At 30.4% G+C, this 26,119-nt stretch overlaps 1 protein-coding gene across 1 annotated transcript in view; it reads left to right on the top strand.

Moving 5' to 3' along the window:
• The window catches only part of spn-E (spindle E), a 141,360-nt gene extending 115,630 nt beyond the window's left edge, over window positions 1-25,730 (top strand). Inside the window, exons 29-36 of the mRNA XM_067280367.1 lie at window positions 3,471-3,605; window positions 3,960-4,100; window positions 11,791-11,861; window positions 11,984-12,190; window positions 15,335-15,473; window positions 19,567-19,673; window positions 21,799-22,020; window positions 25,465-25,730. Of these exons, the coding sequence (XP_067136468.1) occupies window positions 3,471-3,605; window positions 3,960-4,100; window positions 11,791-11,861; window positions 11,984-12,190; window positions 15,335-15,473; window positions 19,567-19,673; window positions 21,799-22,020; window positions 25,465-25,594 (1,152 nt within the window). The 3' untranslated portion in view covers window positions 25,595-25,730. The remainder of the gene's footprint in view (window positions 1-3,470; window positions 3,606-3,959; window positions 4,101-11,790; window positions 11,862-11,983; window positions 12,191-15,334; window positions 15,474-19,566; window positions 19,674-21,798; window positions 22,021-25,464) is intronic.
• The last annotated feature ends 389 nt before the right edge of the window (window positions 25,731-26,119 follow it).

Here is a 26,119-nt window from a genome sequence, read left to right as displayed (position 1 = left end):
TCTACTTTAGGCAGGTTTTCCATATTAATAGATCTGTTTCAGAATCTGCAGTGAGAATGGAATTGGGAAGATCTTCCCTTGCTATTGGATTGTCGAAAAAATTGTTTAGATTTTGGAGAAAACTTATTGGCCTACCGGAAGTTGACTATCATAAATTAATACAGGTACTCCTCACTTTACGACCTATCTGCTTAATGACCACTTGCACTTACGACCAATCGCGTTTTGATTGGCAATTTGGGGAATCCCCTTTCTCAGCTTGAGTGTCTGTCAGTGGCAGATGGTGACATGCGCACTAAACGTACTATGAGGGCTATTTTTTAAATAAGATCCGTTTGTGAATAAGAGTGAGAATAATGAGCAATCACGGCAGTATGCATGCGCTTCTGCTCCAAGCAAGCTTGGCGCGCGTTTTGACGCCATTTGCAGCCATATCGTCTGTCTGTATGCCGAGCTGTAGAAGTTTGAAATGTTTAAGAAAATTGAGTCTCCCGCCAACTGTGAGATACGATCTGTTATTCGATTCTTGAGTTCAAGAAACTTGGCAGCAGCAGAAATTCACAGTCAGATTTGTGAAGTTTATGGTGAAAATGCTATGAGTGACAATAAAGTTCAAAAATGGGTAAGAATGTTCAAGGAGGGGCGAGTTAATGTGCATGATGAGCCACGCCCTGTCCCACCTCTGATTTCTGAAGATTTGGTTTGTGATGTGGATAACAAAATTCGAGAGGGCCGACAATTCACGATTTCAATGTTATCAATTGAATTTCCACAGATTTCAAGATCAGTTTTGTATACCATTGTTTCGGAGAAACTGAATTATCGAAAATTTTGTTCTCGGTGGGTTCCAAGACTGCTTTCTGACGATCACAAAACAAAAAGATTGGACAGCGCTTTATCGTTTTTGACTCGATACGATCATCCACACAGTCCGGACCTTGCACTCAGTGATTTTCACTTGTTTCAATACTCAAAGGAGTTCCTTGGTGGTCAACGGTTCAACGACGATGAAGAAGTGAAAACTGCAGTCGTGGTTTGGGCTTCTTCACAGGCGGCAGATTTCTTTGACGTCTGAATTCAAAAATTGTTGAGCGGTATGACAAATGTTTAAACAAAAATGGAAATTATGTAGAAAAGTAGATAAAAGTATGTAGAATATGGAAAAAAAAATATTTTAATGATATTTACAGTATTTTTCTTTTTATTAAAAAACGGACCTTATTTAAAAAATAGCCTTCGTATAATAGGCTAATAGCATACTATAATAGTCTTTTTATGAATAAATTTGAAGTTTGTTGCATAATTTGTATAATTTTACAATGATCCTATATTCCTGACGCAAGCTCCTCGCTTATCGACCAATTCACTTAACGACATAGTCGTTGGAACGGAACTCGGTTGTAAAGTGAGGAGTACCTGTATATACAAGACTTTCAAAGATAAATGTTAATTCTTTTTTGAAACCATGGCCTGTTATTGTTAAAGGATTACTAAATAATAATGAATTGTCCTCTAGTTATACAGTAGAACCTCTATTATCCGGACTAATTGGGGATGAAGGTAGTCCGGAAAAGGAAAAATCCAGATAATCGAAAAAAAATAATAATTGACAGTGCATATAGTATGAATAATTTTTATTTGTCTAGATTTACATATAGCTTCAATATTAAATTATTTTTTATTAAGAAATTCAATTAACGATTTTTGTTTAAAGCTAGCTGTTCTTTTGAAGCTGCTAAATCGTGAATACTTTTAAGACATATAAGTTGTCCTGGGTTACACTCTTCTTAGCTCTCAAACCCCTTCATGGCGACATCTAAGCACTGAAAAGCTTCAGAATATGTAGGACCAATATCTCTTACTTCGCAAATATCTTTGTCTTCTCGATCTTGTTCATCTGAGGCAGATATTTTTTTTAATTATTTCCTCATCATTCAAAATTTGGAATCCAGGATCGTTCGCATCGCAATTTAACCACTTGGTTACATCTTCGTCACATTCAGCACATTAAAATTTGTGCTATTGCTTCCACAATGTCTCCTATACCACTTTCTACTGTTTCTGGAATTTACTAATTGTCTTTTCAAAATTTTGTTCCATGCATTCCATCACGTACATACGGTCCATAAACAGTGTCGCAATTCGCCAAGTGCAAATCAGCAAATTCATACAATTTTTGTTTATTTTGAACAATCTGGATAATCGAAAATCCAGATAATAGAGGTCCAGATAATCGAGGTTCTACTGTATATATTTAAATGAAAGTTTGTTCTTTCTGGACTGTGATCAATGACTAAGAGACATATTGGTTAAAAGATGTTCATTATTTGAGTGAAAGAGGTTGGAACAGTGAACTTTTTCTTAATGGAATGTGGAGTCCAACACCTTATTTATTGTCTAATTTGAGTTATAAAATAAAGCTGCACAATTTAGATGAAATAGGTTTTTGATAAATATAAATGGTAAAATAATAAATGTTTTAGATGACTCTGAATGTTCTTTTTGCAGAACAATAGTTTTGGATATGAGAAAACACCCTCTTGATTCTTGCAATATTCTTTTGGATGTTCAAGTTGCTACATTGCCATCCGATTTTTGTTACCAAATTTTATTCGGTGATAGTTTTGCCATGCTAACTTTGTATAAATTACATAATTTCTTTGTTTATGTGTCAAACTTAAAATAACAATGTTCTTTAACCCCTTTGTAATAACACCTGTTACATCAAATAAAGATTGATTGATTGATTTAAAATACCAAACCACTTTATAAAAGAACTATGTAACCATCAGTATAAACGTAGTAGTAACGAGACTAAATTAACATTACTAGGTTACAAAGATTTTTATTATTTTATTCATTTGTCTAATATATTTTTGTCGATACCACTATTGGTAACTATTTAAAGCATTTTGTAAATTGGAATATTTTTTATTCATCCGGTTTACTTGGCTTGTCTAAAACTGTACTTTTTCCAAATATCAAAATTCAATTATCATTATAAGTTTATATTTATGATAATTTTCTGTTGTGTTAAAAATAGGATTTATGTAAATTTTACTCTTTTTGTTTGAATATGAGATAAGAGTACTCTGAGATATTTTCAGTTAAATTGTTTTGATTTCAGTTTATATTAATAATACTCCATTTATAAAGCAAAAAGTAATAAGGTTGTCAAAATTGGAAAACAAAAAATTTCAGTTAAGGACTATGAAATTATTTCTATTGGATATTGTTTCTTTCATATATTGTAATAAATTTCAAAATAAATTTGAAGTCTTTTTTAAATTTTATTATTATTCAAGGAATTTCTGGCATTGATAATGATTGAATTGTCTGGGAATTAATTGTTTTTTGTAATTTTTTTTACAGACATATTAATTCTATTCAAAATATTTAAAATACTTTTATGAATGGTTTACTAAGATATTTAATTAATTATTAAATCACAATATTATTTTTGTTTTTAGGTATATTCTGTAGTGCAAAATGTTGTGAGATTGGAATTAACTAGAAGAGAAGAAAATGGAGTTGAAATAAACATCAATGAACAATTAATCAAATTAGAATATGGTGAAAAAGCAGAAGAGAGTTATAGTTCTAAAGTGAGATTCTAGAGTAAACTAAAATTTTTTTTCTCAAAAAGTGATATATTATTGAAAAATTAGCTTTAAAAGTTACAAATAATAGTTTTAAATAAGGTTAAAAATAGCTTTAACGATAACAACTGTTTTAAAAACTACTTATTAGTTGTGCCACTTTGAAGAAAGTTATTTGATTTTCAGTCCCATAATTTAAAAAAAAAGAGAGAGAGAAAATAATTTTTTTTAAGAAATTTCATATTTTATAATTTATTATTTAATTAGTTGTAAATATAATGATTTATAATAAATAAGTGTTTTCGTATGTTCAAACTTTCTAAATAAGAAGCTTTTATTTAATTTCTTTGTTTTTTTTAGAAAAATCATGAAATGAGAAAGAAATTTGAAAATTCAGTTATTTATGAAAGTAAGATAGATGTTGACGAAGATACTGACTATGTGCATTTTACAATGAATGAAGTAAATCAGATCAATTCTTCTACAACGCCAACACAGAGAGTAAGTAATCTTAATAATTATGCCAAATTTTTCATGAACATGATCAGTTTCTTAATATAAACTTTTATAATTTTTTTCTTTTTTTTTGAAAAAGATTAAACTTAAAAAAACCTTTTTAGTTAATAGTTACCTTTTCAGATTTGGTTAGTATAGTTACTTTTTCTGTTATATTACTGAAATATTTTGATCAAAACTGTTAAGCTATAGTATCACTTATGTAAAAATTGCAACAGAAAACAAAAATTCTGTTTACCTGCCAGTTGTGTTTTCCTATAATGTAGAATGTTTTTCTTGTGGGAGACAGAAATTCAAGTAATATGTACTTTTGGTGCCATTGGAATAATGCCAGAATTGTAAAAAGGATGATATATTATCAATAGCACGAGTCATATAAAAGCTCATAATCAGCTTCTTTGTCTTACACACTTTTTCAAAATTTAAATTACTTCAAGTTGCAAGTTTGTTTTTATTGTAAATAATCAATTTTTCATGCAGTTGGTTTTGCCTGTCATGTTGATATGGTGATACACAACGATTCTTACTTTCTATTGGCTAGTTACTTCATTTCAGCATACAATAAGAGAAAAAGCTAAAAAAATTTTTAAACTGAAATTTCTAGACTTTTTTTGTGCTATAGAAATTAAAAATTTTTTCCTATTACTATTCCTTAGTATTTTTCTAAAATGAAACCAAGGCTTATTTGTAATCAGAATTATTTGTATAGTGATGGCCAGATGGCCAAGCCAGTTAGTTTACCAGCCTACCATGTATGAGTTCTGGAATCAAATCCAGATGAGTAACCTTGGGAATTTTTTGTAGTGGTCCATTTTGCATATGTTAGCCCTTGCTCCTCACCACCTGACTACTCCCATTGCAATCTGGCCAAATCCCACAATGAACATGAAAAAAAAGGCTCTCTTAGCACCAGCAGGGTAGAAAGAGTCAAAATGAATATATATTCGTCACTATGGTTGAAAAACTCAGTTACAACTTTTTAAAACAAGTTTTTCGTTTATAGTGTATTCACTTTAATTACAGCATCAACTGTTTGTGATAAAATTTTTGACATGCTGCTTGTTAATTTTTATTCCCATTTTATATTATGTATAATGATGGTATAGAAATCAAACAGGTGTAATTATCTTTAATTTTTTGATTGAAACCAATGTCTGTAACCATTTATTAAGTTCAAAAATAATGAAATAAAATAGCATTATTTTTGAGTTGTGTACTAGTCAAAAAAATAAAATAAAACAAATGAAATTTAGTGACTGTGGGTATGTTTTTAGGTGATTTATATCAAAGTTTAACTGTTTTAATGTGTTTATTTTCATTAGCAACTTGAGACTTCATTGATATTATGCAACTTTCAATTAGTGATACTTTAATTTTATATTTTTAATAAGAAAATTAATACAGTTTGAACAAAAACTACAATAATATAATTTTTTAGCTTAAAAATGTTTGTTTTGAGCTACACTTTTTGGCATTTACTATTATTTGAAGAAACAAAACAAATGGTTTTCTTCTGTTTTAAACAATCATCTTCAGGTTAGAAGAGAGAGAAGTTATTTTTTGATGTTTAGATATGTTTATTACTAAATTACACCAGTATTGTGTATTGTATTGTAATGGTGTACTGTATTGAAGAAACTTTAAAACAATATAGTTTTACAAGTTTCTTCAAATAAAGCATTTTAGAATAACATATAGTAGTTTGGAGTAATCACTGTTTTATCATAATACATCTTAATACTTTTAACATAAGAAAAAATTGAATAGCTTTTTCATTCAAATTATAGTGATTAGATAGACATATTTTTTAATTTAAAAGCTTACAATGAAATCTAAAATTTATCTGAAATGTGACATCTTGTGACATTTATTCCTTATTTTTTTATTTGTCAACAATATAGCTTCAAATATATGAAGTAAAAGCAAAAGTACACTTTTACAATTAATGGATATTAATATGAAGTGTCAAAATATGCAGTAAGACTCCACTTAATGCTGTTTCTCGTTTAATGCTGATTCGATATAATGTGGTCTGCTTGAAACCTTAAAAAAAGCTCAAAATTTACACTGATTTTAGTTTTCGTGGCATTTCATTGATTCATACATAATACAATTATTTATGAACACAAACCAATCAGCAAAAGGTGGCAAAAAGGTATACTTTCTTTAAATCTATGTATGTTTGGTGCAATTTTGGAAAAAATATAACATCAGTATGCCGTAGGAAATATCGACTTCGCTTGGCAAGAATTAACTGATAAATGCAGTGAACAGAGTGTAGAAGAAGTTATGGCCGAATGTATCCAAGAATTTTCAATGAGAAGAGCCCATTGCAGTATCGTGAGGTTGACCAAATTGTCAACCCAATCGACACAGCAGGACTAGGAGATGTAGATGAGCAGGATATTGAGGAGTTACTGTAGATTTCTGGTGATAGCCTTATCAACAACAACATTCAAGAACTGGCAAAACAAGGAATTCATGTAAAACTGGAAAATAGAGATTCTGAAAACGAAGAACCCCAAAAATTTCTGTACAGATTTCCTTAGTAAAAGTTTGGTAACGATAATCAAAATCATTGATGAAATTGTAGTGAATGATCCAGATTTTGAAAGAAGTGCAAAAGCAAGATGAGACATTTTGGATTCGATCTCTTGATCAGACATTTGCTTACGGAAAAAAAAAGTGACAAATGAAACTACATGACTTTATCACAAAAAGCAAGAAGTTCGAAAGAACCAGGACCTTCATTACAAAAAATGAACTTTACCTTTCTGTGTGCATATTTCAGGTGTTATTTAACATATATTATCATGCAAATTAATATAAAAATAACTTAATATTAAAGTAAAATCTGTTTATTTTTGGTCGCGTGTTCACCTATTCCTATTTACTCTGTTAAAATGACCTTGTTTAACACTGTTTCACTTAATGCTTTGTTGTCTAGGAATGCATCCCCTGCGTTACGCAGGGTCATACTGTACATTATATATTACCCTGTCTCTAACAGCATTCCATAATGTTTGAAAATTGTATGTTTTGACAGAAAACAAGACTTATTTTTATCTCATATAATACATCATATGTTATATTTTCCTGTGGGGAAAATGAGTGTTGGAATTTGTTGGCTGACTTGTGAGTTTCAAGTGTTGTCAACATTGGTGTTTCTCAATCATTTTATTAGAAATCCCCACAAAAATGGATAAAAGAAAATCATATACCGTATTTTACGGACTATAAGACGCACTTTTTTCTTCGAAAAATTGCCTCCAAAATTCAGGTGCGTCTTATAGGTATTTTTTTTTTTAAATTGCTTAAAAATTAAGGTGCATCTTATAGTCCGTAAAATACGGTAGTTTGTCATTTAAAAATAGAAGCTATTTCACTCAGAGTAGGAAAACTCAAAAATGTATTGAAGTTTCTTGAAAACTTCAGATAGCAAGATCAGTGCTATGGGTTGGTTAATGAAAAAACATGACATTCTGATTGCATCTGGTAACAGTGTATTAAACTGTAAAAAAAAAAAAAAATGTGTTGTCTTTCCTTTAAACTGCTGCTAAATATTGAAAGATGGAATCAGCATTGGCTAAGTAGATTAAAGAGGTACAGTTAAAGAATGTAACTTTTAGTGGTAATAATACTTGTGAAGTGGCAAAGCCACTCTTACTTCAAAATTACCCAAATGTTGATTCATCAATATTTAAGGCATCAAGTGGATGGTTGATTTTTTTGAAGGCATAAATTGTTGAAACATCAAGTCACTGGTGTGGGACAGAAAGTACCCAATAATGTATCTGACATTGTACAAACATTTTTAAATGACATGAAGAAATGCATACTGAATATGAACTTTCAAATTTTGATGAATCCCTGTTAAGGTTTAATTTGCCAGGTCAAATAGCATGAAGTGTTAAATTGCATAGCTGTATAAAAATTTTTACTTTTCCTTATAAATTTTTTTGAATCAATATACAGATGATATATAATGCCCTATTTTCTTATTTGAACTAACCAAGATCTTTACGGCATTTGTTATATATATTTATGTTTATTTATTTATATTTATTCATGTGTAAATTTAGTTTTATCATTATTATTTGTTTAATGTGGTAAAACTCAAGTTTAAATATTTGCACATTTTGGATCATTAGAACATAAGTGAAGAACAAGTTTCTAATACATACGTATATAAATGAGAATGATTGATTGTTGATTTGCTATGTATGCCTATGCTGTTGGAACAGTTCCTATTGTGAGAATCTGCTGTGTCGAGACGAGTACTCAAATCACCTTTTAGCGGCATTGGATTTGTTAAACCCACTCACAGGGTCAGTGGATGGTGATCAATTGTATTTAGGAGAGTTATTGCGATTCAAGTGGGGGGGGGGTCTGTGCATTCATTGATAGGGTGCCGACCTCAGAGTATATCCAATCCACATCAAATAACAAAAGTTTAATGAGCTAAGTAAAACGATGGATAAGTACAACTGGCATAAAATATATCTAGGTTGGGTGGCGAACCTATGGCATGCGTGCCCAAAGTGGCACATAAGAGAAATCATCTGGCACGTAATGTATCATATGATTTCTGTCCTTTTCAATCATCTTTTCTGTTTATCACCTGATCATCTTCAATCAGATTTTTTACATTTATTCGAATTAAAGCGTATTTGTTTAATTTTTTTAAATATCATTATTCGAAGTCTAAGACTTTGGCACGCATTAACATCTTTAAAGCTAAATATGCTTACAATATGGCACGCGGACTCAAAAAGGTTTGCCATCCCTGATCTAGGTCAATGACCTAACTATGTACACTTCTAATTACTGAGAGAGAGTTTACAATTGATTAGATAATACCTCTAGTTAACTGATGTCTTTGGATCCAGTTTATTTGAATGTCGGGAAGACTGTCGTGGATCTTCTCAGGAGGTTACTTTTGGAGTGGAGTGGAATGGAGATGGTGACAGATGAAGCTTGGTCTATGAGCTTCTTTGGGGAGAGTCCGCGTGAGACAGCAATTTCTGCCCTTTTTACCCTAACTTCTCTCCAACCGGTTGTTTGGATTTTTATCATCTGATGGGATGCACTGATGAGTTGAACCACCAGCTGTTCGTCGAAATGGGCGATAAGATCTCTCCACGGGAAGTCAACAGTTGAGAAAGGAAGTTTTATTTTCCTTTTCTTAAACATTTTTCCAGGAAAGTTACAAAACTGGATCATTTTTAATGACCAGATGATAATTTAGTTTTCCCCATTTATTTAATAAATTTAATCTCTGTTTCCAGAATCTCACACTATGAAACTTGGCAGTTATGTTTACATACTTCTAACTTAGATAGTTTATACATCCTACCACAAAATATTGATTGGATTCATATTTATCAATTAATTTCTGTCTACATTTGATTTGTTGGCTCTACATGTAGTACTACGAGTATCTATTGGCAAAAAATTCAAGAAAATAATAAATTAAATATAATTTTAAAAAATATATATTGTATTCATTTAATTACTGCAACAATGATATAGCATGAAATAGATGTACAGTACTATTACGCCATTACTGTGACAGGTAGCACATAGCACTTGCTTGTACAGAGTGGAAAGTGTTACACTATGAAAGTCTAAGTATTTAATTTTCTATACAGGTAGTCCTCACTTTATGACCTATCTGCTTAACGACCACTCACACTTACGACCAATCGAGTTTCGACCTGCAATTTGGGGGCCCTTTCTCAGTTTGAGTGTCGATCAGTGGCGAATGGTGACATGCGCAGTAAGCATACTATAATAGGCTTGTGCGTACTATAATTGTCTTATAGTACTATAATGGGCTAATAGTGTACTATAATAGTCTTTTTATGAATAAATTTGAAGTTTGTTGCATAATTTGTATAATTTTACAACGATCCTATATTTCTGGTGCAAGCTCCTCACTTATCGACCAATTCGCTTAATGACATAGTTGTCTGAACGGAACTCAGTCGTAAAGTGAGGAGTAACTGTATTTAACAACTCTGGTCTTTTCATTTCTGAACAGCAACTTCTTCATTCTAACAAGCAATTATTTATTGTAACGTTGTCACAATGCCGAGCTGCAATTTTTTTGTCACAGTTTCTCAAGTTTTTAAGTAGTGTTTTGTCCCTGTACTGTACAGTACATCATACTTTTCCCATTAGCAGCAGAGTCATGCCTGTTTTGTATCTAATTCTGTTAGGGGAAAACTTTTGAATTGAAATAATGTGACTTCTAGTGCAAACCAGAAGTTGAATATAGTTAATCTGGGCTGCCTGCTATTAAGCTTTTCACATCCGGTCATGACTTTCATTTATCTAACTTTGTTCTTGAGATTAAGGAAGGACAGGCAGACAACAATAGGAATTTATAGGTTACAGTTTTTTCAAATTGCAGCCCAACAAGTACCCTACAGTAACCAAGTACAGTAAAACCACTGAACACTGGTAGTCAGTCATGAGTTTGTGCATTGTTAATGGACTGGCCACATGGAGTTTTCTGGGTTTTCTTCACATTACTCAAGAAGACTTATGTAAAGCTGTCCCCTATTTAGGATAACACCTAAATAGGGGACAGCTTTACATAAGTCTTCTTGAGATGCATCCTTCTTGGCAGATCACCTGTGTCACATTGCCCATAACAAAGTAAACCAAACTAATTCTAATAATTTTTCTGTAAGTGCAATATTTATGAGGACATACTTAACTACCATGAAACCTGGGCACCCTGCCTCCTCCCCTGATTTCATATCCCTTATTAACTAATAAACCATTGCCCAAACTTTCTTCACTGATACTGCTTCACTGAAGATGTTCTAATGTTCAGCCAAATTAATATACATGCAACGATTTTAAGGCAAAAAGTACAGCTCAAAGTCTTTTTCTGTGCCAATGATTATTTTTCGTTGAATGTTAGAAACGTTAGAAAAAAATATGATATCTGAAAAAATTTAAGATATCATATTTTCAATTGCTGTCTACTTCACCAATGAAATGATAAACGTGACAACGGTAAGCTAATATGACCAAACTCTTTATATGGTTTTCATTTTAATGTTTGTTATATTATAGTATTTGATTTATATAACTACAAAGGTTATCTTACATAAGAGTTTATCACACCAAGTGACCAATCTAACACATTTTAAAAATTCTTTATTCCTCTACTGTACACAATTTAAAGAAATTTTTAAAATTGTTAGATTGGTCACTTGGTATGATAACCTTTATGTAAGAAAACCTTTGTAGTTATATAAATCAAATACTATAATATAATATAATATAATAGATGGGTTAGAAGTATGAAATAATTTAATAATCTTAATGTCTGTTATTTTTTGCCTGGGCAACACTGGGCTACCTACTAGTTAATGTATATATAAGAATTTCACATTAAACAAAAAGTAGTGATAAAAGTAAATTTATTCATGTGTAAATCATACTATTTGATTCTGTGATTTGAAAAGATAGATTTGGATGAACTAATGCAAAATATTAAAAGAAAAAAAATCGAATTAATCAATTATCACCAAGTAAGAGTTGCTATAGTTAATTTCTATAGCAATCAGAATCAGAAACAAATAATAAAATTATATCGGTTTTCATTTTTCTAGAAGTAATCGTATATATTAGATTCTAAATTTAATGTTTATTTCAGATACTATTGCATGGTCCATTTAGTGCACTTGAAACATCTTATTTAGGAATGACTTACTTAGGTAGATCCAGGTAACTGTTATGTTTGTATTTATATACTTGGTTTTAAATTTTACTTACTTTTTTAATTATAGATATTCTAACTTATTCTGACCTTAATTTCTAGTTATGTATTTTAATAATTATTATTCTAGACGTGTGCGAATTGACCGAGATAGCATTAATTCAGTTATTCTTGATTCTGAACCTCAAGACAAACATTCCAGATTGTTAGTTTCTTCTTATGTTGGCTTAAGTGCAGATGGTTCAGCAATCAATGCAAGAAATACCACTTTAATGCCCAATATCCATGGCTTACCAGCATTAGTTATTCTAACATTTGCACCATGTGCAGAATTCAGGTAAGATTTATTCATATTAAATTATTCTGTATTATAAAATAATTAATTTACAGGCTTTTAATAGAAAATTCTAAACATCAATAAGAATAGTATTTCAATTTAAAAAATATTTTGAAAACTTTACTACAGCAACATAATTTTGAAGATATTTGTTATCATATTGATACTGATGCTCAGAATCTTTCCATTATAAGTTCTACAGATGTGTGAGTGAACTAGAAAACATTTGAGCAACTGTTTTTGTTAATGTGTTTTGAGCAGTTACAATTACAGCAGTTTTTAAGTACAATCTATATAAAGTTTATTTTTGATTTTGTTTCTCATTATTTATATATTTTTAATTATCAGGACTACACTCAAACCTGTTTTTGTGCAATTTTTTATTTGTGCGATTTTGTTTTGTGTGATTTTTTTTGTGTGCGGTATATGAATTTCAATCAAATCAATATACTGCACAAAAATAATTGCACAAAACACATTGCACATATAAAAAATCACACAAAAAAAGACCGCACAAAAACAGGTTTGAGTGTACTCTTTTAATCATTCTAACTTGTATCAAACTTAAAAGAAACATATCTTCAGTCTATTCTTATGTTGGTTTTGCATTTGTACTTTTTTTTTTTGTCCTTGAATCATCAGCATTATTGCTGTTATACAATCTCTCTACACACCAGTTAAATATAACTATATATACTTTTCAAACCTGTTCACTGGAGTTGTTCTATTTTTAGAATCGCAATATGAATTTCTTTCGAAGCATTCGAATAAACATATCGAATGTTTATTTGAACAGTAACAGCCTATTCGGTAAAGCCTGAGGAAGAGCCCAGGAGGGGCAATGAAAATGTTTGCGATTCTAAAAATAGAACAACTCTGGTTAACAGGTTTGAAGAGTATTATTGCTCGGATAATTAAATTTTTTAACGAAATAAATGTCACTTTATAAAGAGCTTAACAATGGAAGTGTTACATAACAATGGAATTGTTAAGAGAAAGCGATGTGCAAGACGCAGATGCAGTTTTTTTTTGTTTTTGCAGGAAATTGAACATATTTTTAGACCCATCTAAAAATTTTCTAATTAGTCTGGAGAAAGTTGTTATTGCTGTTGTGTGACTCCACAGTAAATTATAATCTGTAGTAACAAATATTTTTGCTTTATGACTTAGAAAAACATAGGCATTCGGTATCTTCATATTTCATTATAATGTTTTAAAAATATATCATTTAAAGATTTCGTATTTAGATGTATTTTGAAACCGTGCCGGTAATTCTTGTTGTTTCTTAAACTCTATAAGGTTCATTCTTGTTTATTACTTTAAAGAAATATGTTAGGGTGATTATTTTGAATAGGTGAGTCTATATGTATGAAATAAAGAAAATAATACAACTCTTGAGACTAAAAAAAAAATTAATTTAACTTATAATTCAGCAACAAATATATTTTTTTCTGTGTTGTTGTTTGTTTGTTATCTAATGTTTGTTTGAAGGTATCTACAATATTATTATTATTGCTGGTGGATTGTGTCTATGTTGTTGTTACAATACATTGTACTGTGTTGAAAAAGCTATTGTATGTGTGAGTGCGCTGTGAGGTGGACGGAGTTGCACCTCTTTTTTCTCAGCTAACAGGTCAGGAGACCTGCCCACGATCAAGATGGTGGGTCGGATTCGTTACGCGTCACGCATTACGTGAGTGGAGGAAGTGGATGGGTCCGACGATAGAGCGGCGGTGGCGGCGATACTTGAATAAAAGACATTAACAACGAATAATAACAACAACAACAACAATTTATTAAGCCTAAAGCTACAGTTACAAAGGGGCGAGCTACCGTCGCCTAAGTTCGGATACGCAGAGGGAGAGTTTACATGAATTTGGGAGGTCATGCCTCATGATCTGGGTTGGTCTTCCCTCTAGGTCAAAGTATCCTCGGCAAGGTATTCCTTCATTCAACGTCGGGGTCCCTCGGGACTCGGGACGCACACACTGTCTAATGGACAATACGTAAGCAACTGACCCCCGTTCCCTCTCTCATCGCCCTTTTATCGTCTCGGTCACGTTCCTCTCCTCCACCAACCAGCACTATTCGGATTTTGTTCCTCATGACTCAATTTTTTCTCCATGGGAACCAAACAATAAAAAATTCTATTGTTAGCGTTTGGTTCCAGCGGGTTCGAATTTTCACATATGTATCTGTATTTAAAAAGTGACTGACTGACATGTTTAGTGTGGCTACTTTGTGTAATGTATGTGCTGCTAATAAGGCCTGTATTTTTAGACTTGTGTAGGTATTAACCTACACAAGAAGTATGCTCATGCAAGAAAGATTATAGGCACATTAAGTATCTTAGCCATTCTTCATGGTTGTTTATTTCATGGATAAGTTATATTTTGTATGTCGGTCGGCAACCTTTTTATCAATAATGGTGCAATATGAATTCGAGAGTTATTGGGGGCACATGAAAAAACTTCAAAATATTAAAGGTTTTATTTCAAGAAATAGAATTACATATACTTAAATTATAAATGTGAAACAAACAATGACAAATACAAACATCCCAATCAGTGTGACACCTGACATTGCAAACCTGCCAATTTGTTATAATTGGGAGTATAATCAGAATTACATGTTTTTAAACAGTTATCTAAATTAGAATCTGTGGCTTTGATATTTTGTTTTTAGATACATCGTATTCGAAAATAGATATTTGCAATTACATGTAGTTGCAAAATATGAACAAATTATTAGTGCACATTTTCTTAAAATAGGATATTTATCTTTATGAACTAAATTCCAAAACATGTTAATATTATCATCAAGACGTCCTTCTTTTAAAACAATATCGTTTTGCAGATTTATTATTTCTAATTTGTGAATAAGTGATTGGTCTACGATTGATTCCTTTAGCACTGGGACATGCACACACCACAACATTTGGGCAAATTTGGAAAGGTCTCTTCTGCCTCCAGGATAGTTGTTTAAGCAGACAACCTGTAACTTATATCAAATTATATATAATTTAATGTAATATAATATATATAATACATAACTTTTTAAATTCTGTTAAGTACTGTTTTATTGACTCTTATTAATAAATTGTTTTTATCTAATAAATTTTTTCTTTTGATTTTTGAATATTAGAACTGACATTCACAGAAAACATTATACTGGAGCATTGTGTGGACTGGGTTATGATGAAGAAACTGGCAAGTCATTTCATCCCGATCATGACATAGAATTAGTTTTTGAAACAAACTTTGATGAAGAAGATATTATTATGGTGAGATATTTTTATCTATTAAATTTTAGAAAAATCCTAGACAATAAAATATATTTTGGTTTCTTGGGATTCAGAAAAATAATGGAAAATTAACAAAAAACACTTAATGTTAAAGTGGAAACAATTAGGCCTATTCTTTCTTTCTATGGATATTTACATTTAAAAAAATTATTTTTTATTAAAATTTTTGAGTAGATTTTTTTAAAAATTGAAATTGGAAAAGTTTTTTTTATTATAGAAAATTATTAATTAAAATTTTCTTTATAATGGATATTTAATAGAAGAAATAATAATAATAATTTAGTGTGGCTACTTTGTGTAATGTATGTGCTGTAATGTAATGATATTATTATTTTAATTTGTTTCATAAATAAAGAAAAGTATCAAAAATCTCTAAGTTACTTAATACATTTACTGCTCCCATAGGGAGTGATGTCTCTAGCTGTGTATTCAAATAATGTTTACAGTTAGTTTACTTATTGAAACTTAAGAATAAGAGAAATATCCTCTGCAGACTGGACTGTTCAGTAACACTGACTACACTGTAAAAACCTAAGCATCGCAGTTAAGCAACTGTATTAACCATAAAGATGAAAAACAAATTTCATGCATTTGGCAGGCACACTTCACTTAGACCTTAATACCCCATTCCCACCCATTCATACCTTTACACTCCTGACTGGTTCATTCATATACTGTATATAATCTATTTAAATTTAAAAACATAAATTTGAATTCTGCAAACATTCCTTTTCAAATGTTCCATTATAGAACTTGTATCTTTAAACCTGGTACAGACCTCAGGAGGAGATCAAAAATGTTCATATTTTGTTAAAATGTGTTACTGAAAGGACTTGGATTTTTGTAGTGTATTCAGTGTAACTTAAGTACAATAGAGCATCGATTATCTGAAACAATTCAGGACTGGGGTTGTCCGGATAACTGATCATGTATGAAAATATATTAGCCTATCCCATGTTGAAATTTTTTTTCCATTGCATGTTGCTTTGTGTTGAATTTTCATTGATGTTAAGCCTAACTAAAATTTTTTTTAAAAATAATAATTGTGGTTATTGTATGGTTAAAAATTATTTCTTTATTTTGCACAAACAAAATAATTATATTGAAAAATATAAAAAAAAAATTATATTTTGGAAGTTAATCTGGTATCAAAAATGTTCTGATTCAGCATGACACATAGTCCTCAGAAAAACACCACACAAAACAAGCAACGCTCACCACGCACGATGGGAAAAAAGCCTTGTTCAAATACTGGCACATTCTTAAGTACCTTCTCATGGTCACGCCAGTGCTGCACACACATCAACAAAAATAATATTGGAGTAACCCAAGACATAACCAAATATTGCAGTGCCACAGCACTAGTGCAAATTTGAATTTGCTGACTGGAACACTTTCAGTTAATCGATGTTTCAGTTGATTGGTGTTTGAGTAATCAATGCTCTACAGTATGTTGAAAATATCAAAGAAATTATATAAAATATAATATACATTTATAAGTGTACAATAAACAATAATAAAAACAAACCAAATTTTCTGAGTACTGAAACACAGCAAACTTTTACAATGTCCTTGAGTGGGGGTTGGCACAGGTGGTATTGCAGTGTAGACATTCTGAAGCTTCGTCAGTTTTTGTGTGTGTGTGTGTATTTTAAATAAATATTTTATTACAGTTTTAAACATTTTATTTTCAATTATGACTATCTTGACATCTGTATACATTAATTTTTAAAAATACTGAAGTATTAATTTATATGAATGGTCTGTGACAACATTAATAATATCAATCAAACAATCTTTATTTGTTCTAAGGCAAACCTTGTTACAGGGGGTTAAAGTTATAACTATTTTTAGGTTACATATAATATTTTACCATTACTCTTTTATACATTTCTTTAAGTACAACAGTGGAATTACATAAATTTTATGACATATTTATGAAAATAAAATTCTTTAACTTCACATATTTTGTTTACATAATTTGTTTATGTAATATATTTGATTAATAAGGTATTTAAGGCAGTAATTTTCAATTAGTTCTATAGCATTTTAGCTTGTTAGTAATTTGAATAAAAAAGTTGTTTATTTTATACATTTCGTTTATTGCTAGGTTACCTAGCCTAGCTCTAAAGTTTAAGTTTTGGTTCATATAAGTTATTTTGGTAATTTGATGTTCTTGATGATATTTTTCTAATGCTTCACAGTCTTTAAACAGATGGAGTAAGGAAAAGTCACTGGATTTACACCAATAGCAGTGTTTTTTAGTAAAATCTATATAAGTGTTATTGACAGATAATGAATATTTGTTAAGTCTGATTTGAAGTAATAAACGTTTAATGTTCATACTTGTATTAGCGGTTGTAATGTTTGAATTTGTAGGTATATTTAGGGTATTTTAGTACCAAGGATGATAAACTGAATTCAGTATTAAATTTTGGTTCTTTATTATGGATTGTGACAAGGCTGAATCAATCATCAATGTATAGCCGTATTTTCAGTTGGCTTCTGAATTATCAAATATTGCACTTGAAACACCGAATGTTTGAAGTAATTTATTAAACTTGTTTTGCTGTGTGCTTTTATTAGAACTTGTGTCGTTGATTTGAGTTTGCATAATTTGATGTAAAACTTTTATATTGTCATCATTGGTATTTGTTAATCTATAATAAAATCTGATTAGTCTCTTCACTAAAAAAGGAAACAATTTATATCTGTTTGTTTCGGCTCTTATGGCATACCTGGGACTCGTCTTTCAATTTTAAACAGTTTACGTAGATAAGTAATGTGAAACTTTTTCAAATTGTAAAGCAAATCAAGTGCCCATATCAGGCTAGCATAGAAAATTGAAGGAGCAATTAACACATTAAATATTTTCATCTGTAGTTTCAGATCTGTAATTTTTAAAGCTGAACATAAATAGATAACATTGTCAATAAGTAGATTATTTAAGTAAGGGCTTTCAAATGTAACTGAAAATTACTGTTCCAATTAAAGGTTATACCTAAATATTTCATGTTATTCACACAATATTAATAATAAAGAATAGTAGTAGAAATTATACATGTATATAAAAGTACTGCTACATTTGTGGAAATATTGCAAATTATAAACTGGGTGATTTGATATATTTACATTTACTATTAAAAAAATATATATTAATTATTAATAGTTATTTGAGAATTAAGTGCTTCAATAATGACAATAAAGTGTGAAGTGAGATTTAAAAATTAAAGGAAAGAGAGGGAGAGAGAGAACCAAGTAGTGTTCACATAATAGGAATAAGTATTTTTTTAACATAATAATCCCTCTTTTTATTATTGATTTTTATTAAATCTTAATACCTTTTAACTTGAAAATGAGAGATATGATTAAAATGTTTCCATTCAACAGCTGTAAGGTTCATTCCGTTTAGAAGAAATTGTCACTGGTATTAAGACAATTCTCCCATTGATGAATCAGGTTAATGTCTGTCTGTCTGGTAGAAATTGGTTGCCTTAATAAGCTCTCTTTGCATCATCATCTTACTGAAACTATCATTCTTTCAGAGAGTGTTTTTCAGAGGACTGAAGGTGTGAAAATTACATAGCAAGAGATCTGGACTTTATGGCAAGTGTTCCAGAAGTCTGTAATTGTATAGCTAGATCACTGGCTTCTTATTGGCTCACTCTGGACATGGTACAAGTCATATGTGCAACTGCAATGCTGTTGAATGAAAACATTTTGATCATCTCTTAAAGAATATTCAAAAACGTTCTAGCTTGTGTTAAATTTAAATGTCCTGTTCACTTAAGATAAGCATTATATGAATAACTATGAAAGTTTGTGGAAAAAATTTTGTCTATATAAACAAATAATAATAAATTGATTTTTATCAGAACATTATTCAATTTTTTTGTGATATATTTAATTAATTCATACTATCTCTGTCATTATGGTTATTTTTTTAAGAAAAGAATTAAACTGTGTTTTTATTATAAGTTTTATTTTTATTTAAAATGTTTATCATTTTATAAGAAACTTTGTTAAAAGTATTGTTTATATATAATTAATATTTTTATTCTATTTTTTATAGATAAACACTGTTAGAATGGGAATAAATTTATTATTTGGTTCAGAAGGAAATACAGTTGGTATGGACATCTCCATAATACAGCAAAAGATCAGAAGAAATCTTTTAAAGTAAAAGATATCTTGAAATATGTCTAAAACTATATTTTAAAAATTTTTGTAATTAGCTAATATTTTAAGTAACTTAAATTAAGAAATAGATATTAAAACACTAGCATAAGCTAAATAATTAATAAGTAAAAATTAATCATTAAATTAAAAAATTTTTATATATATTAAAGCTCAGGTATTTTCATAATTTTCCTTTGATTCATCATTAAATGTTAGAGAATAATGTGTAAAATAAAATTATATGTAGGAGGAAAGGATTTATCATGTACAGAAAAGTCATAATCCAGTAGTTAAATTTGGTGATTTCTGTTAGAATCAATGGTCTAAGATACACTGTTTGCTATTCCCTGGAATCATTAGCAGTATTCTGTGTCAACAAAATATTTATGTTAAACATAAATATGGATTGTGTTTAGTACTTTGAAAGGGAAATATCAGCTAGACAATCTGCCGAATTAATAAATAATTAGATATGAAGTAATTTGTTGAGGGAGACTGTTAAGTTTCCATCTCATGATAATTTTAATTTAGAATTTCTGGAAGAAAAGAATCAGTCTGGGGTAGGACTCAAACCCATAACTTCTGCTTAAGGCACAGATGTGTTCTGCATGGTAATCAGAAGTTGTGAGTTCAAACTCTATTCTAGGCTGATATGTTTCTTCCAGAAATTCTAAATTAAAATTAATTTATTATTATAATTAAAACTGTCATGAGGTGGCAGCTTAACTGTCTATCTCTAGACAAATTACTTTGTATGTAATTATTAACTTGGCCTTATTACAGCCCAATAATTCAGTAGATAGTCCGGTGATTGTCCAATTAAAAATTGGGTTTGTTGAGTTGTCATTTATATACAGAAGGAAATATTTTTATCTAGTGAGATCTATTAAAATGTAATTTTGGTATTTGCAAAATAATTAAATGATAAGAATCATTGTTCATCTTTTACTGTCTTTTTTATAAATGTGACATATAACTTAAATATATCTGGGTTGATGTAGCTTAACAAGTTACAAGGCTAAGCTTTTTGCATTTTATGTAAACCTGTTTGATGCTCTGGATGTTAGTGAGGGTACCGAGGAGGTACGACGAAGTCGGACCTCTGTCTAATTTTGGCTAACAAGTCAGAGGGACTTGCCCATGAGTCAGAGATGGCTTATTTGTTGGTAGGGTTTCCTGTAGGGACGGGACTAATTTTCCATCCGGTTGAGTGTAGGAGGGAAGGTGGAGTCGTGGTAAGGCGATAGGCGAATATTCGAGCAAACAAGACACCATTTAACAGGATGATAACAATTTATTGGAACCAAGAGAAAACGTTACAAATGTCTAATATATATATCTATATATCCCTAACATGCGAGGAGAGAGAGAGTTCACATTGGTGGGTTCCATACCTCTTAGAGAATCCGATTTTGTATAGAGTAGTTCTGAATTCTAAATCCGTAGGATATCCAAATTCCTTCGATGTAAGAGACGGTAATTCCTTAGAGCAAGAGACACAAGGCACAAGATAACTCTTTTGGCACAAGTGATGCTGGAAGACCATCGACTCCCCTGAGGGGGGAAGGAAGCATCTTATATAGCTTTTTGATGGGAAAATCGGTCACGTGGCTGTGATCAGGCCATAGGTGTTCCCGGGATTGGAAACAATACGGCAAATTCGGGTGCTATCTATAAACTTAAGTTGCAAGATGATCTGCACTCAGCGTAAGAACAATGGATAGTTGACAGTTATACGGCTGGGGACGCATATTTTCTCGGCCAGGGCTTTTTCTAGCGAGGATGTTTATAATAGGAAAATTCTCAATTCAATATAGGGAACAATTATTATAATTTTACGTTCAGGGGAATTTCCAGATCTCACATTAGTTTCAAGAAAAAAGTTAATACTATTTTATAAAGCAAAAGTTGAGGAGTTAAACTAGAAATTTTGAAATTAGATCATACTTTAATGAATATCAATTACTTAAGAAATAATTTTTATTTTATTTTAAAATATTTGTTAATAAATTAGTTTTTTTAAATTTAATTTAATAAAATGTATTTTAAGTTTTAAATTTTAGTGTTATAAAGAATAAAACTTGCAGATATTTCAGAATGTTGATCACTATATATATTTTTTTAGCCTATTAAGTAAAGACAGAAATTCTGTAGAGCGAAAGGAATTTCGTCATAAATATAAATGGAAGCAAATTGAAGAAGAGAATATTCTGAAATCAGTAATAGAAGGTACAATCTGTGATTGTCCTCACGTATTTCCTCTTCACAAAGCTGTCAGATTAACAGAAGATATGGTTCAAATTATGCTACAAGACCACATTAGAGAACTGCATTTAATATCCAAAAAGTAAAATAAATTTCAGATAAGTTTACTAAAAATTTAATTGCAATATTTCTATATATATCTTTAGGTCTAATCTATTATTGTCATTAACTCTAATTATAGATTTGTCTAAATGTGATAATATATGATTACAAAGCTTTGACAAAGATGCACAATTGCAGTAGCTTTACATTGAACAGTTTATTACATTTTAAATCTCATCATTAGTTCTCTTTGAGAAATTTTTTATTTTAGCTATGGCAGTGTTTTGACAAAATTAGTGAGGGTTATTGTATTCTTATCTTTCAAGAATATAATATGTAGTTTTATGTAAAAAATACTTGTTTTCACTTGTTTTAATTTGAATAGTGTTATAATGCTGGATACTGTTGGAGAGTTTGTTTCTTGAGTAACTGTGCTATCCTATCAGCAGCTTTTATACTCTCTCTGAAAAAATACAATTTCTTTAACTGCGTTGATTATTTCAGAAAGTTGAGCATTTGATTTCAGGGAATCCACAGCAAATAAACTTAGGTGGACAAAGCAGTGAAAGTGCTTGTTCTTTCAAACTATGTCTTGCAGCTGCATCTGTAACACAGCAGTCAATTTTAATGTTATCCATTTTCCAATCTGAAGGATCTGTTTGAGGCATTTTTTGTATATTTTCTGCATTGCTATTCATACTGAGGGGCTGGACAGCAAGAATCAGTAATTGGTGTGAATCATCAAGAAGATAGCCATATCTTAACTTAACAGCTCACTTTGTATTCAGTTCATCAGTCCAAATGTCGAAAGTGAGGCAGACATTTTTTCATAATTGTAGCTTTTGTTTGAGCAATATTTTAATATGTCCAAATTGCTTGTCTAATCTTCTAACCAGAGATCTCCTGTGAGGTAACACAATACTGATCACCAGCTAATGTGTGTGTTGTTTGAATCCTTCATCTTGTATGATGATAAAACAAAGATTCTATAACAGTCACATACAGAAGAATAACTGTGATTGACAAATTGACTCAGTTTTTGATCCTCTCTTTGAAAACTGTTTCATCTGATCACAAGAATGCTAGGCTGAATTATAATTGAGAAAACTATACTTAGATGAAGACTGGAATTAGTCTTTTGATAATCTGTAAAAAAACATATATACACAACTTGTTGGCTTGAAACTGATGCACAAAAATTTGAAGATTGGTTTGAGACTGGTATGGATGTATTTGAAGACAGGTTCAGACTGAATTTTGTTTGGAGAGTAAGAGTTGTATTTTCTTAAATATTCCCATAGATAAATACACTCAAACCTGTTTTTGTGTGGTGAATAGGGACCGCATAAAAAAAGTCTAGCGTAGAAAATAACTCAAAACCGTAGGAAATAACTAGGAATTGCTTTAACTCCTTGGGCCTTTTTCTGCAATCCCTAATGGGAAAAAAATCCTCTAAGAATTTTATTTTTTATATTAATTAATTATTTCCACTTAAATACGAATCTAACATTAAAAAGTTAAAAATAATCGTTAAAAAATGATTTTATTTGATAAATATAGTTGCAGGAAGTGTTATTTCATTTAACAAGGCGTGAAATTCCCCTCCTAATCTAAAGCTGGAGGGGAGCTAACTTACCGCATCTGTTCAAATATAATACAATATTTCTGATTTTTATGCTATTAAAATACAAGGGGTCCGAAAAAAGTGAGAAAAAAATTTTACTGAATAAAAAATGAAAAAAACTTGCTGATGTCTTAGAAAACATCCAATAGAGTTTTAAAAAATTTTACAGAAGTCAATTATGTTCCAATTTGATTGAAATTTTCATATACTGCACAAAAAAATTCGCACAAATCGCACAAAAAAAGACAGCACAAAAACAGGTTTGAGTGTAATTTTTTTTTTTTGGGAAACAGTAGTAATGTTAAATTTTATTGTATATTCAAATTACACTTATATCATAATTATTTTTTATTTATTAATTTATTTAATTATTTGCCAAAGCCCAAAATAGTTAACACTAACTAAAAGTACAAATAGCCACCATACACAGATTTGGCCTAAATCTACTGTAGTATTATTACATTAGTACTAATACTTTCAGTTTTAAATCTTACATAATAATAATAAATGGAAAAGGAAATATTTACCTCATATCGAAAGTGGCTTTAAACAATTATTGCATATCATTTTTATTAGTGTTTTTTAAAAAGATGCCACAATATTAGAGTTTGAGCAATCTATGGTGTGTTGTGGCATTCACATGCAGTTAACACAATTCTTTCTATGCAAGGTGATTGGCTTGATTACTTGATAAAAATTCTTTATTGCTTATATTGCTTCATAAAGTCTTATATTTATTTATTAATATACAATTTTTAAAGCTAATAATGCTATGTAAAAAGATTAAAAACCATGCTGTTTCATTTGATAGGATGGATGTTGAGAGTTACTTAGTATCATGATAGTTTCAGAAAGTGGCTAGTAGGCTATTGATAGTTAAAAATTGTCGTCTGTTGTGATATTGATATAATTTATTGTCACTCCCTAGGAAAGAGTGCCATTCAACAGTAAAGGTGAGATTGAAGCGATTACCAGTGGTCTTCGACACACTGATGTGGTCATTGTACCTAAACAGAACTGGAATTAGCTAAAGACGATATGTTGTCAGTCCACAGCAGTCCATGCTCCTCTGTCATGGCACCACTGCAAAACAAAGCTGACAATGTTGGGGACACATGGTGGATAAAATTTGTTTCGGCTAGTTGCTGCCAATGGTACGGGAAATGACAGGTTCTGTAGCGGGGCTTCCACCCATCTCTAGATGGTGGACAAAGACTGTCACAGCTATTCATATTTGTCTCACAATCAGACAATCATCTCTCCTGGTGGTCTATCTGGGGTGTGCAGAAACCCACTGTGTATGCATGTCCTCATGTATTCACTGCCTCCAACACCACCTCAGTCATGTTGGAATAGCCCAGACAGTTCTCAAACTCCATCAGCTGTGCCTTGCATTTGAAGACCTCTGAACACACTAAGTCTCTAAAGCCTTTTTGTAGGATATTGGGAAAGAAATTTTAAGGCACTCTGGGTAACAATACCTGGTGTGCAATTGAATATTAACTGTAATGATTTAATATCTATCTGAGACATTATTGCAAAACTGTGCATACAGCTAGCTATCAGACAATCTGGTTGTATAACTTATTTTTGTCAATGAAAGCATATACAGAAAGAACAACTAGAGGTAAAAGTTAACTGGAAATAAATTGGACTGCATCACTTTATGATGACAATAATTGTCATATTTATTTTAATAGTCTAGTATGTATTCATTGTGCAAATTTAGATATTTAGAGTTCCAAATACAGAGTTCATTGTAATCATATTTTATAATAATTTTAGCTTAAACAAATATTCAAAATTTCATAAGATATTTTATATAAAAATTATAATAATTAAATCATTTTATTTTTCCAGTCACTCACAAGGGATAAATGTAAATAAATGTCGTCTGTGTGGTATTACTGTCAAAACATTGAAAGACCTCAGGAAACATCTTCAAAGTTCAGATCATAAAGAAAAAGAATTAAAATTATTTGAAGATTAAAAAGACAAATTGTTTCAAAGATAAAAGCATATCATTTTTTTTATTTTAACTGTCTGTTTTAAAGTATAAAACAGTAAAAGACTATTTAACTTTATTTATCAACAGTTTTAATATTTGTTTATTAAAAGATTTTGAAAATAAAGTTTTTATATTTTTAGTAAATTTACATATTATACATTTAATATTTTAAATTAAAACAAGAATGTACCAATTAACAGCAGTGAAACTGACTAATATCAATTACTATTGAAAACTCACATAATAATTATATATAAAAAAAAAAAAATAAATATGTGCTGATAATTTATTTAGCTTTTATGTATATGTTAGGCTCAAAGATCGAAATCGCTCATTGAGCGAAAAAAAAAAACGACCACAAAGCGAAATTTGTGTCGTAGCTTTCATAATAATTGACCACTACACGTTGTGGTGATTAAGAAAAGCCATAACACGTTCTGAACGTTAGCTAATGCAACCACGATACAGGATCATACGACGCACAGTGGTTTGTAACTTTAAAACAGT

This window comes from Centruroides vittatus, unplaced genomic scaffold, assembly GCF_030686945.1.
Source record: "Centruroides vittatus isolate TY-2023 unplaced genomic scaffold, ASM3068694v2 contig_883, whole genome shotgun sequence".
In the NCBI taxonomy this organism is placed as follows: domain Eukaryota; kingdom Metazoa; phylum Arthropoda; class Arachnida; order Scorpiones; family Buthidae; genus Centruroides; species Centruroides vittatus.
The sequence above is the reverse complement of the archived record's forward strand: the minus strand, read 5'-3'. Positions and strand labels throughout refer to the sequence as shown.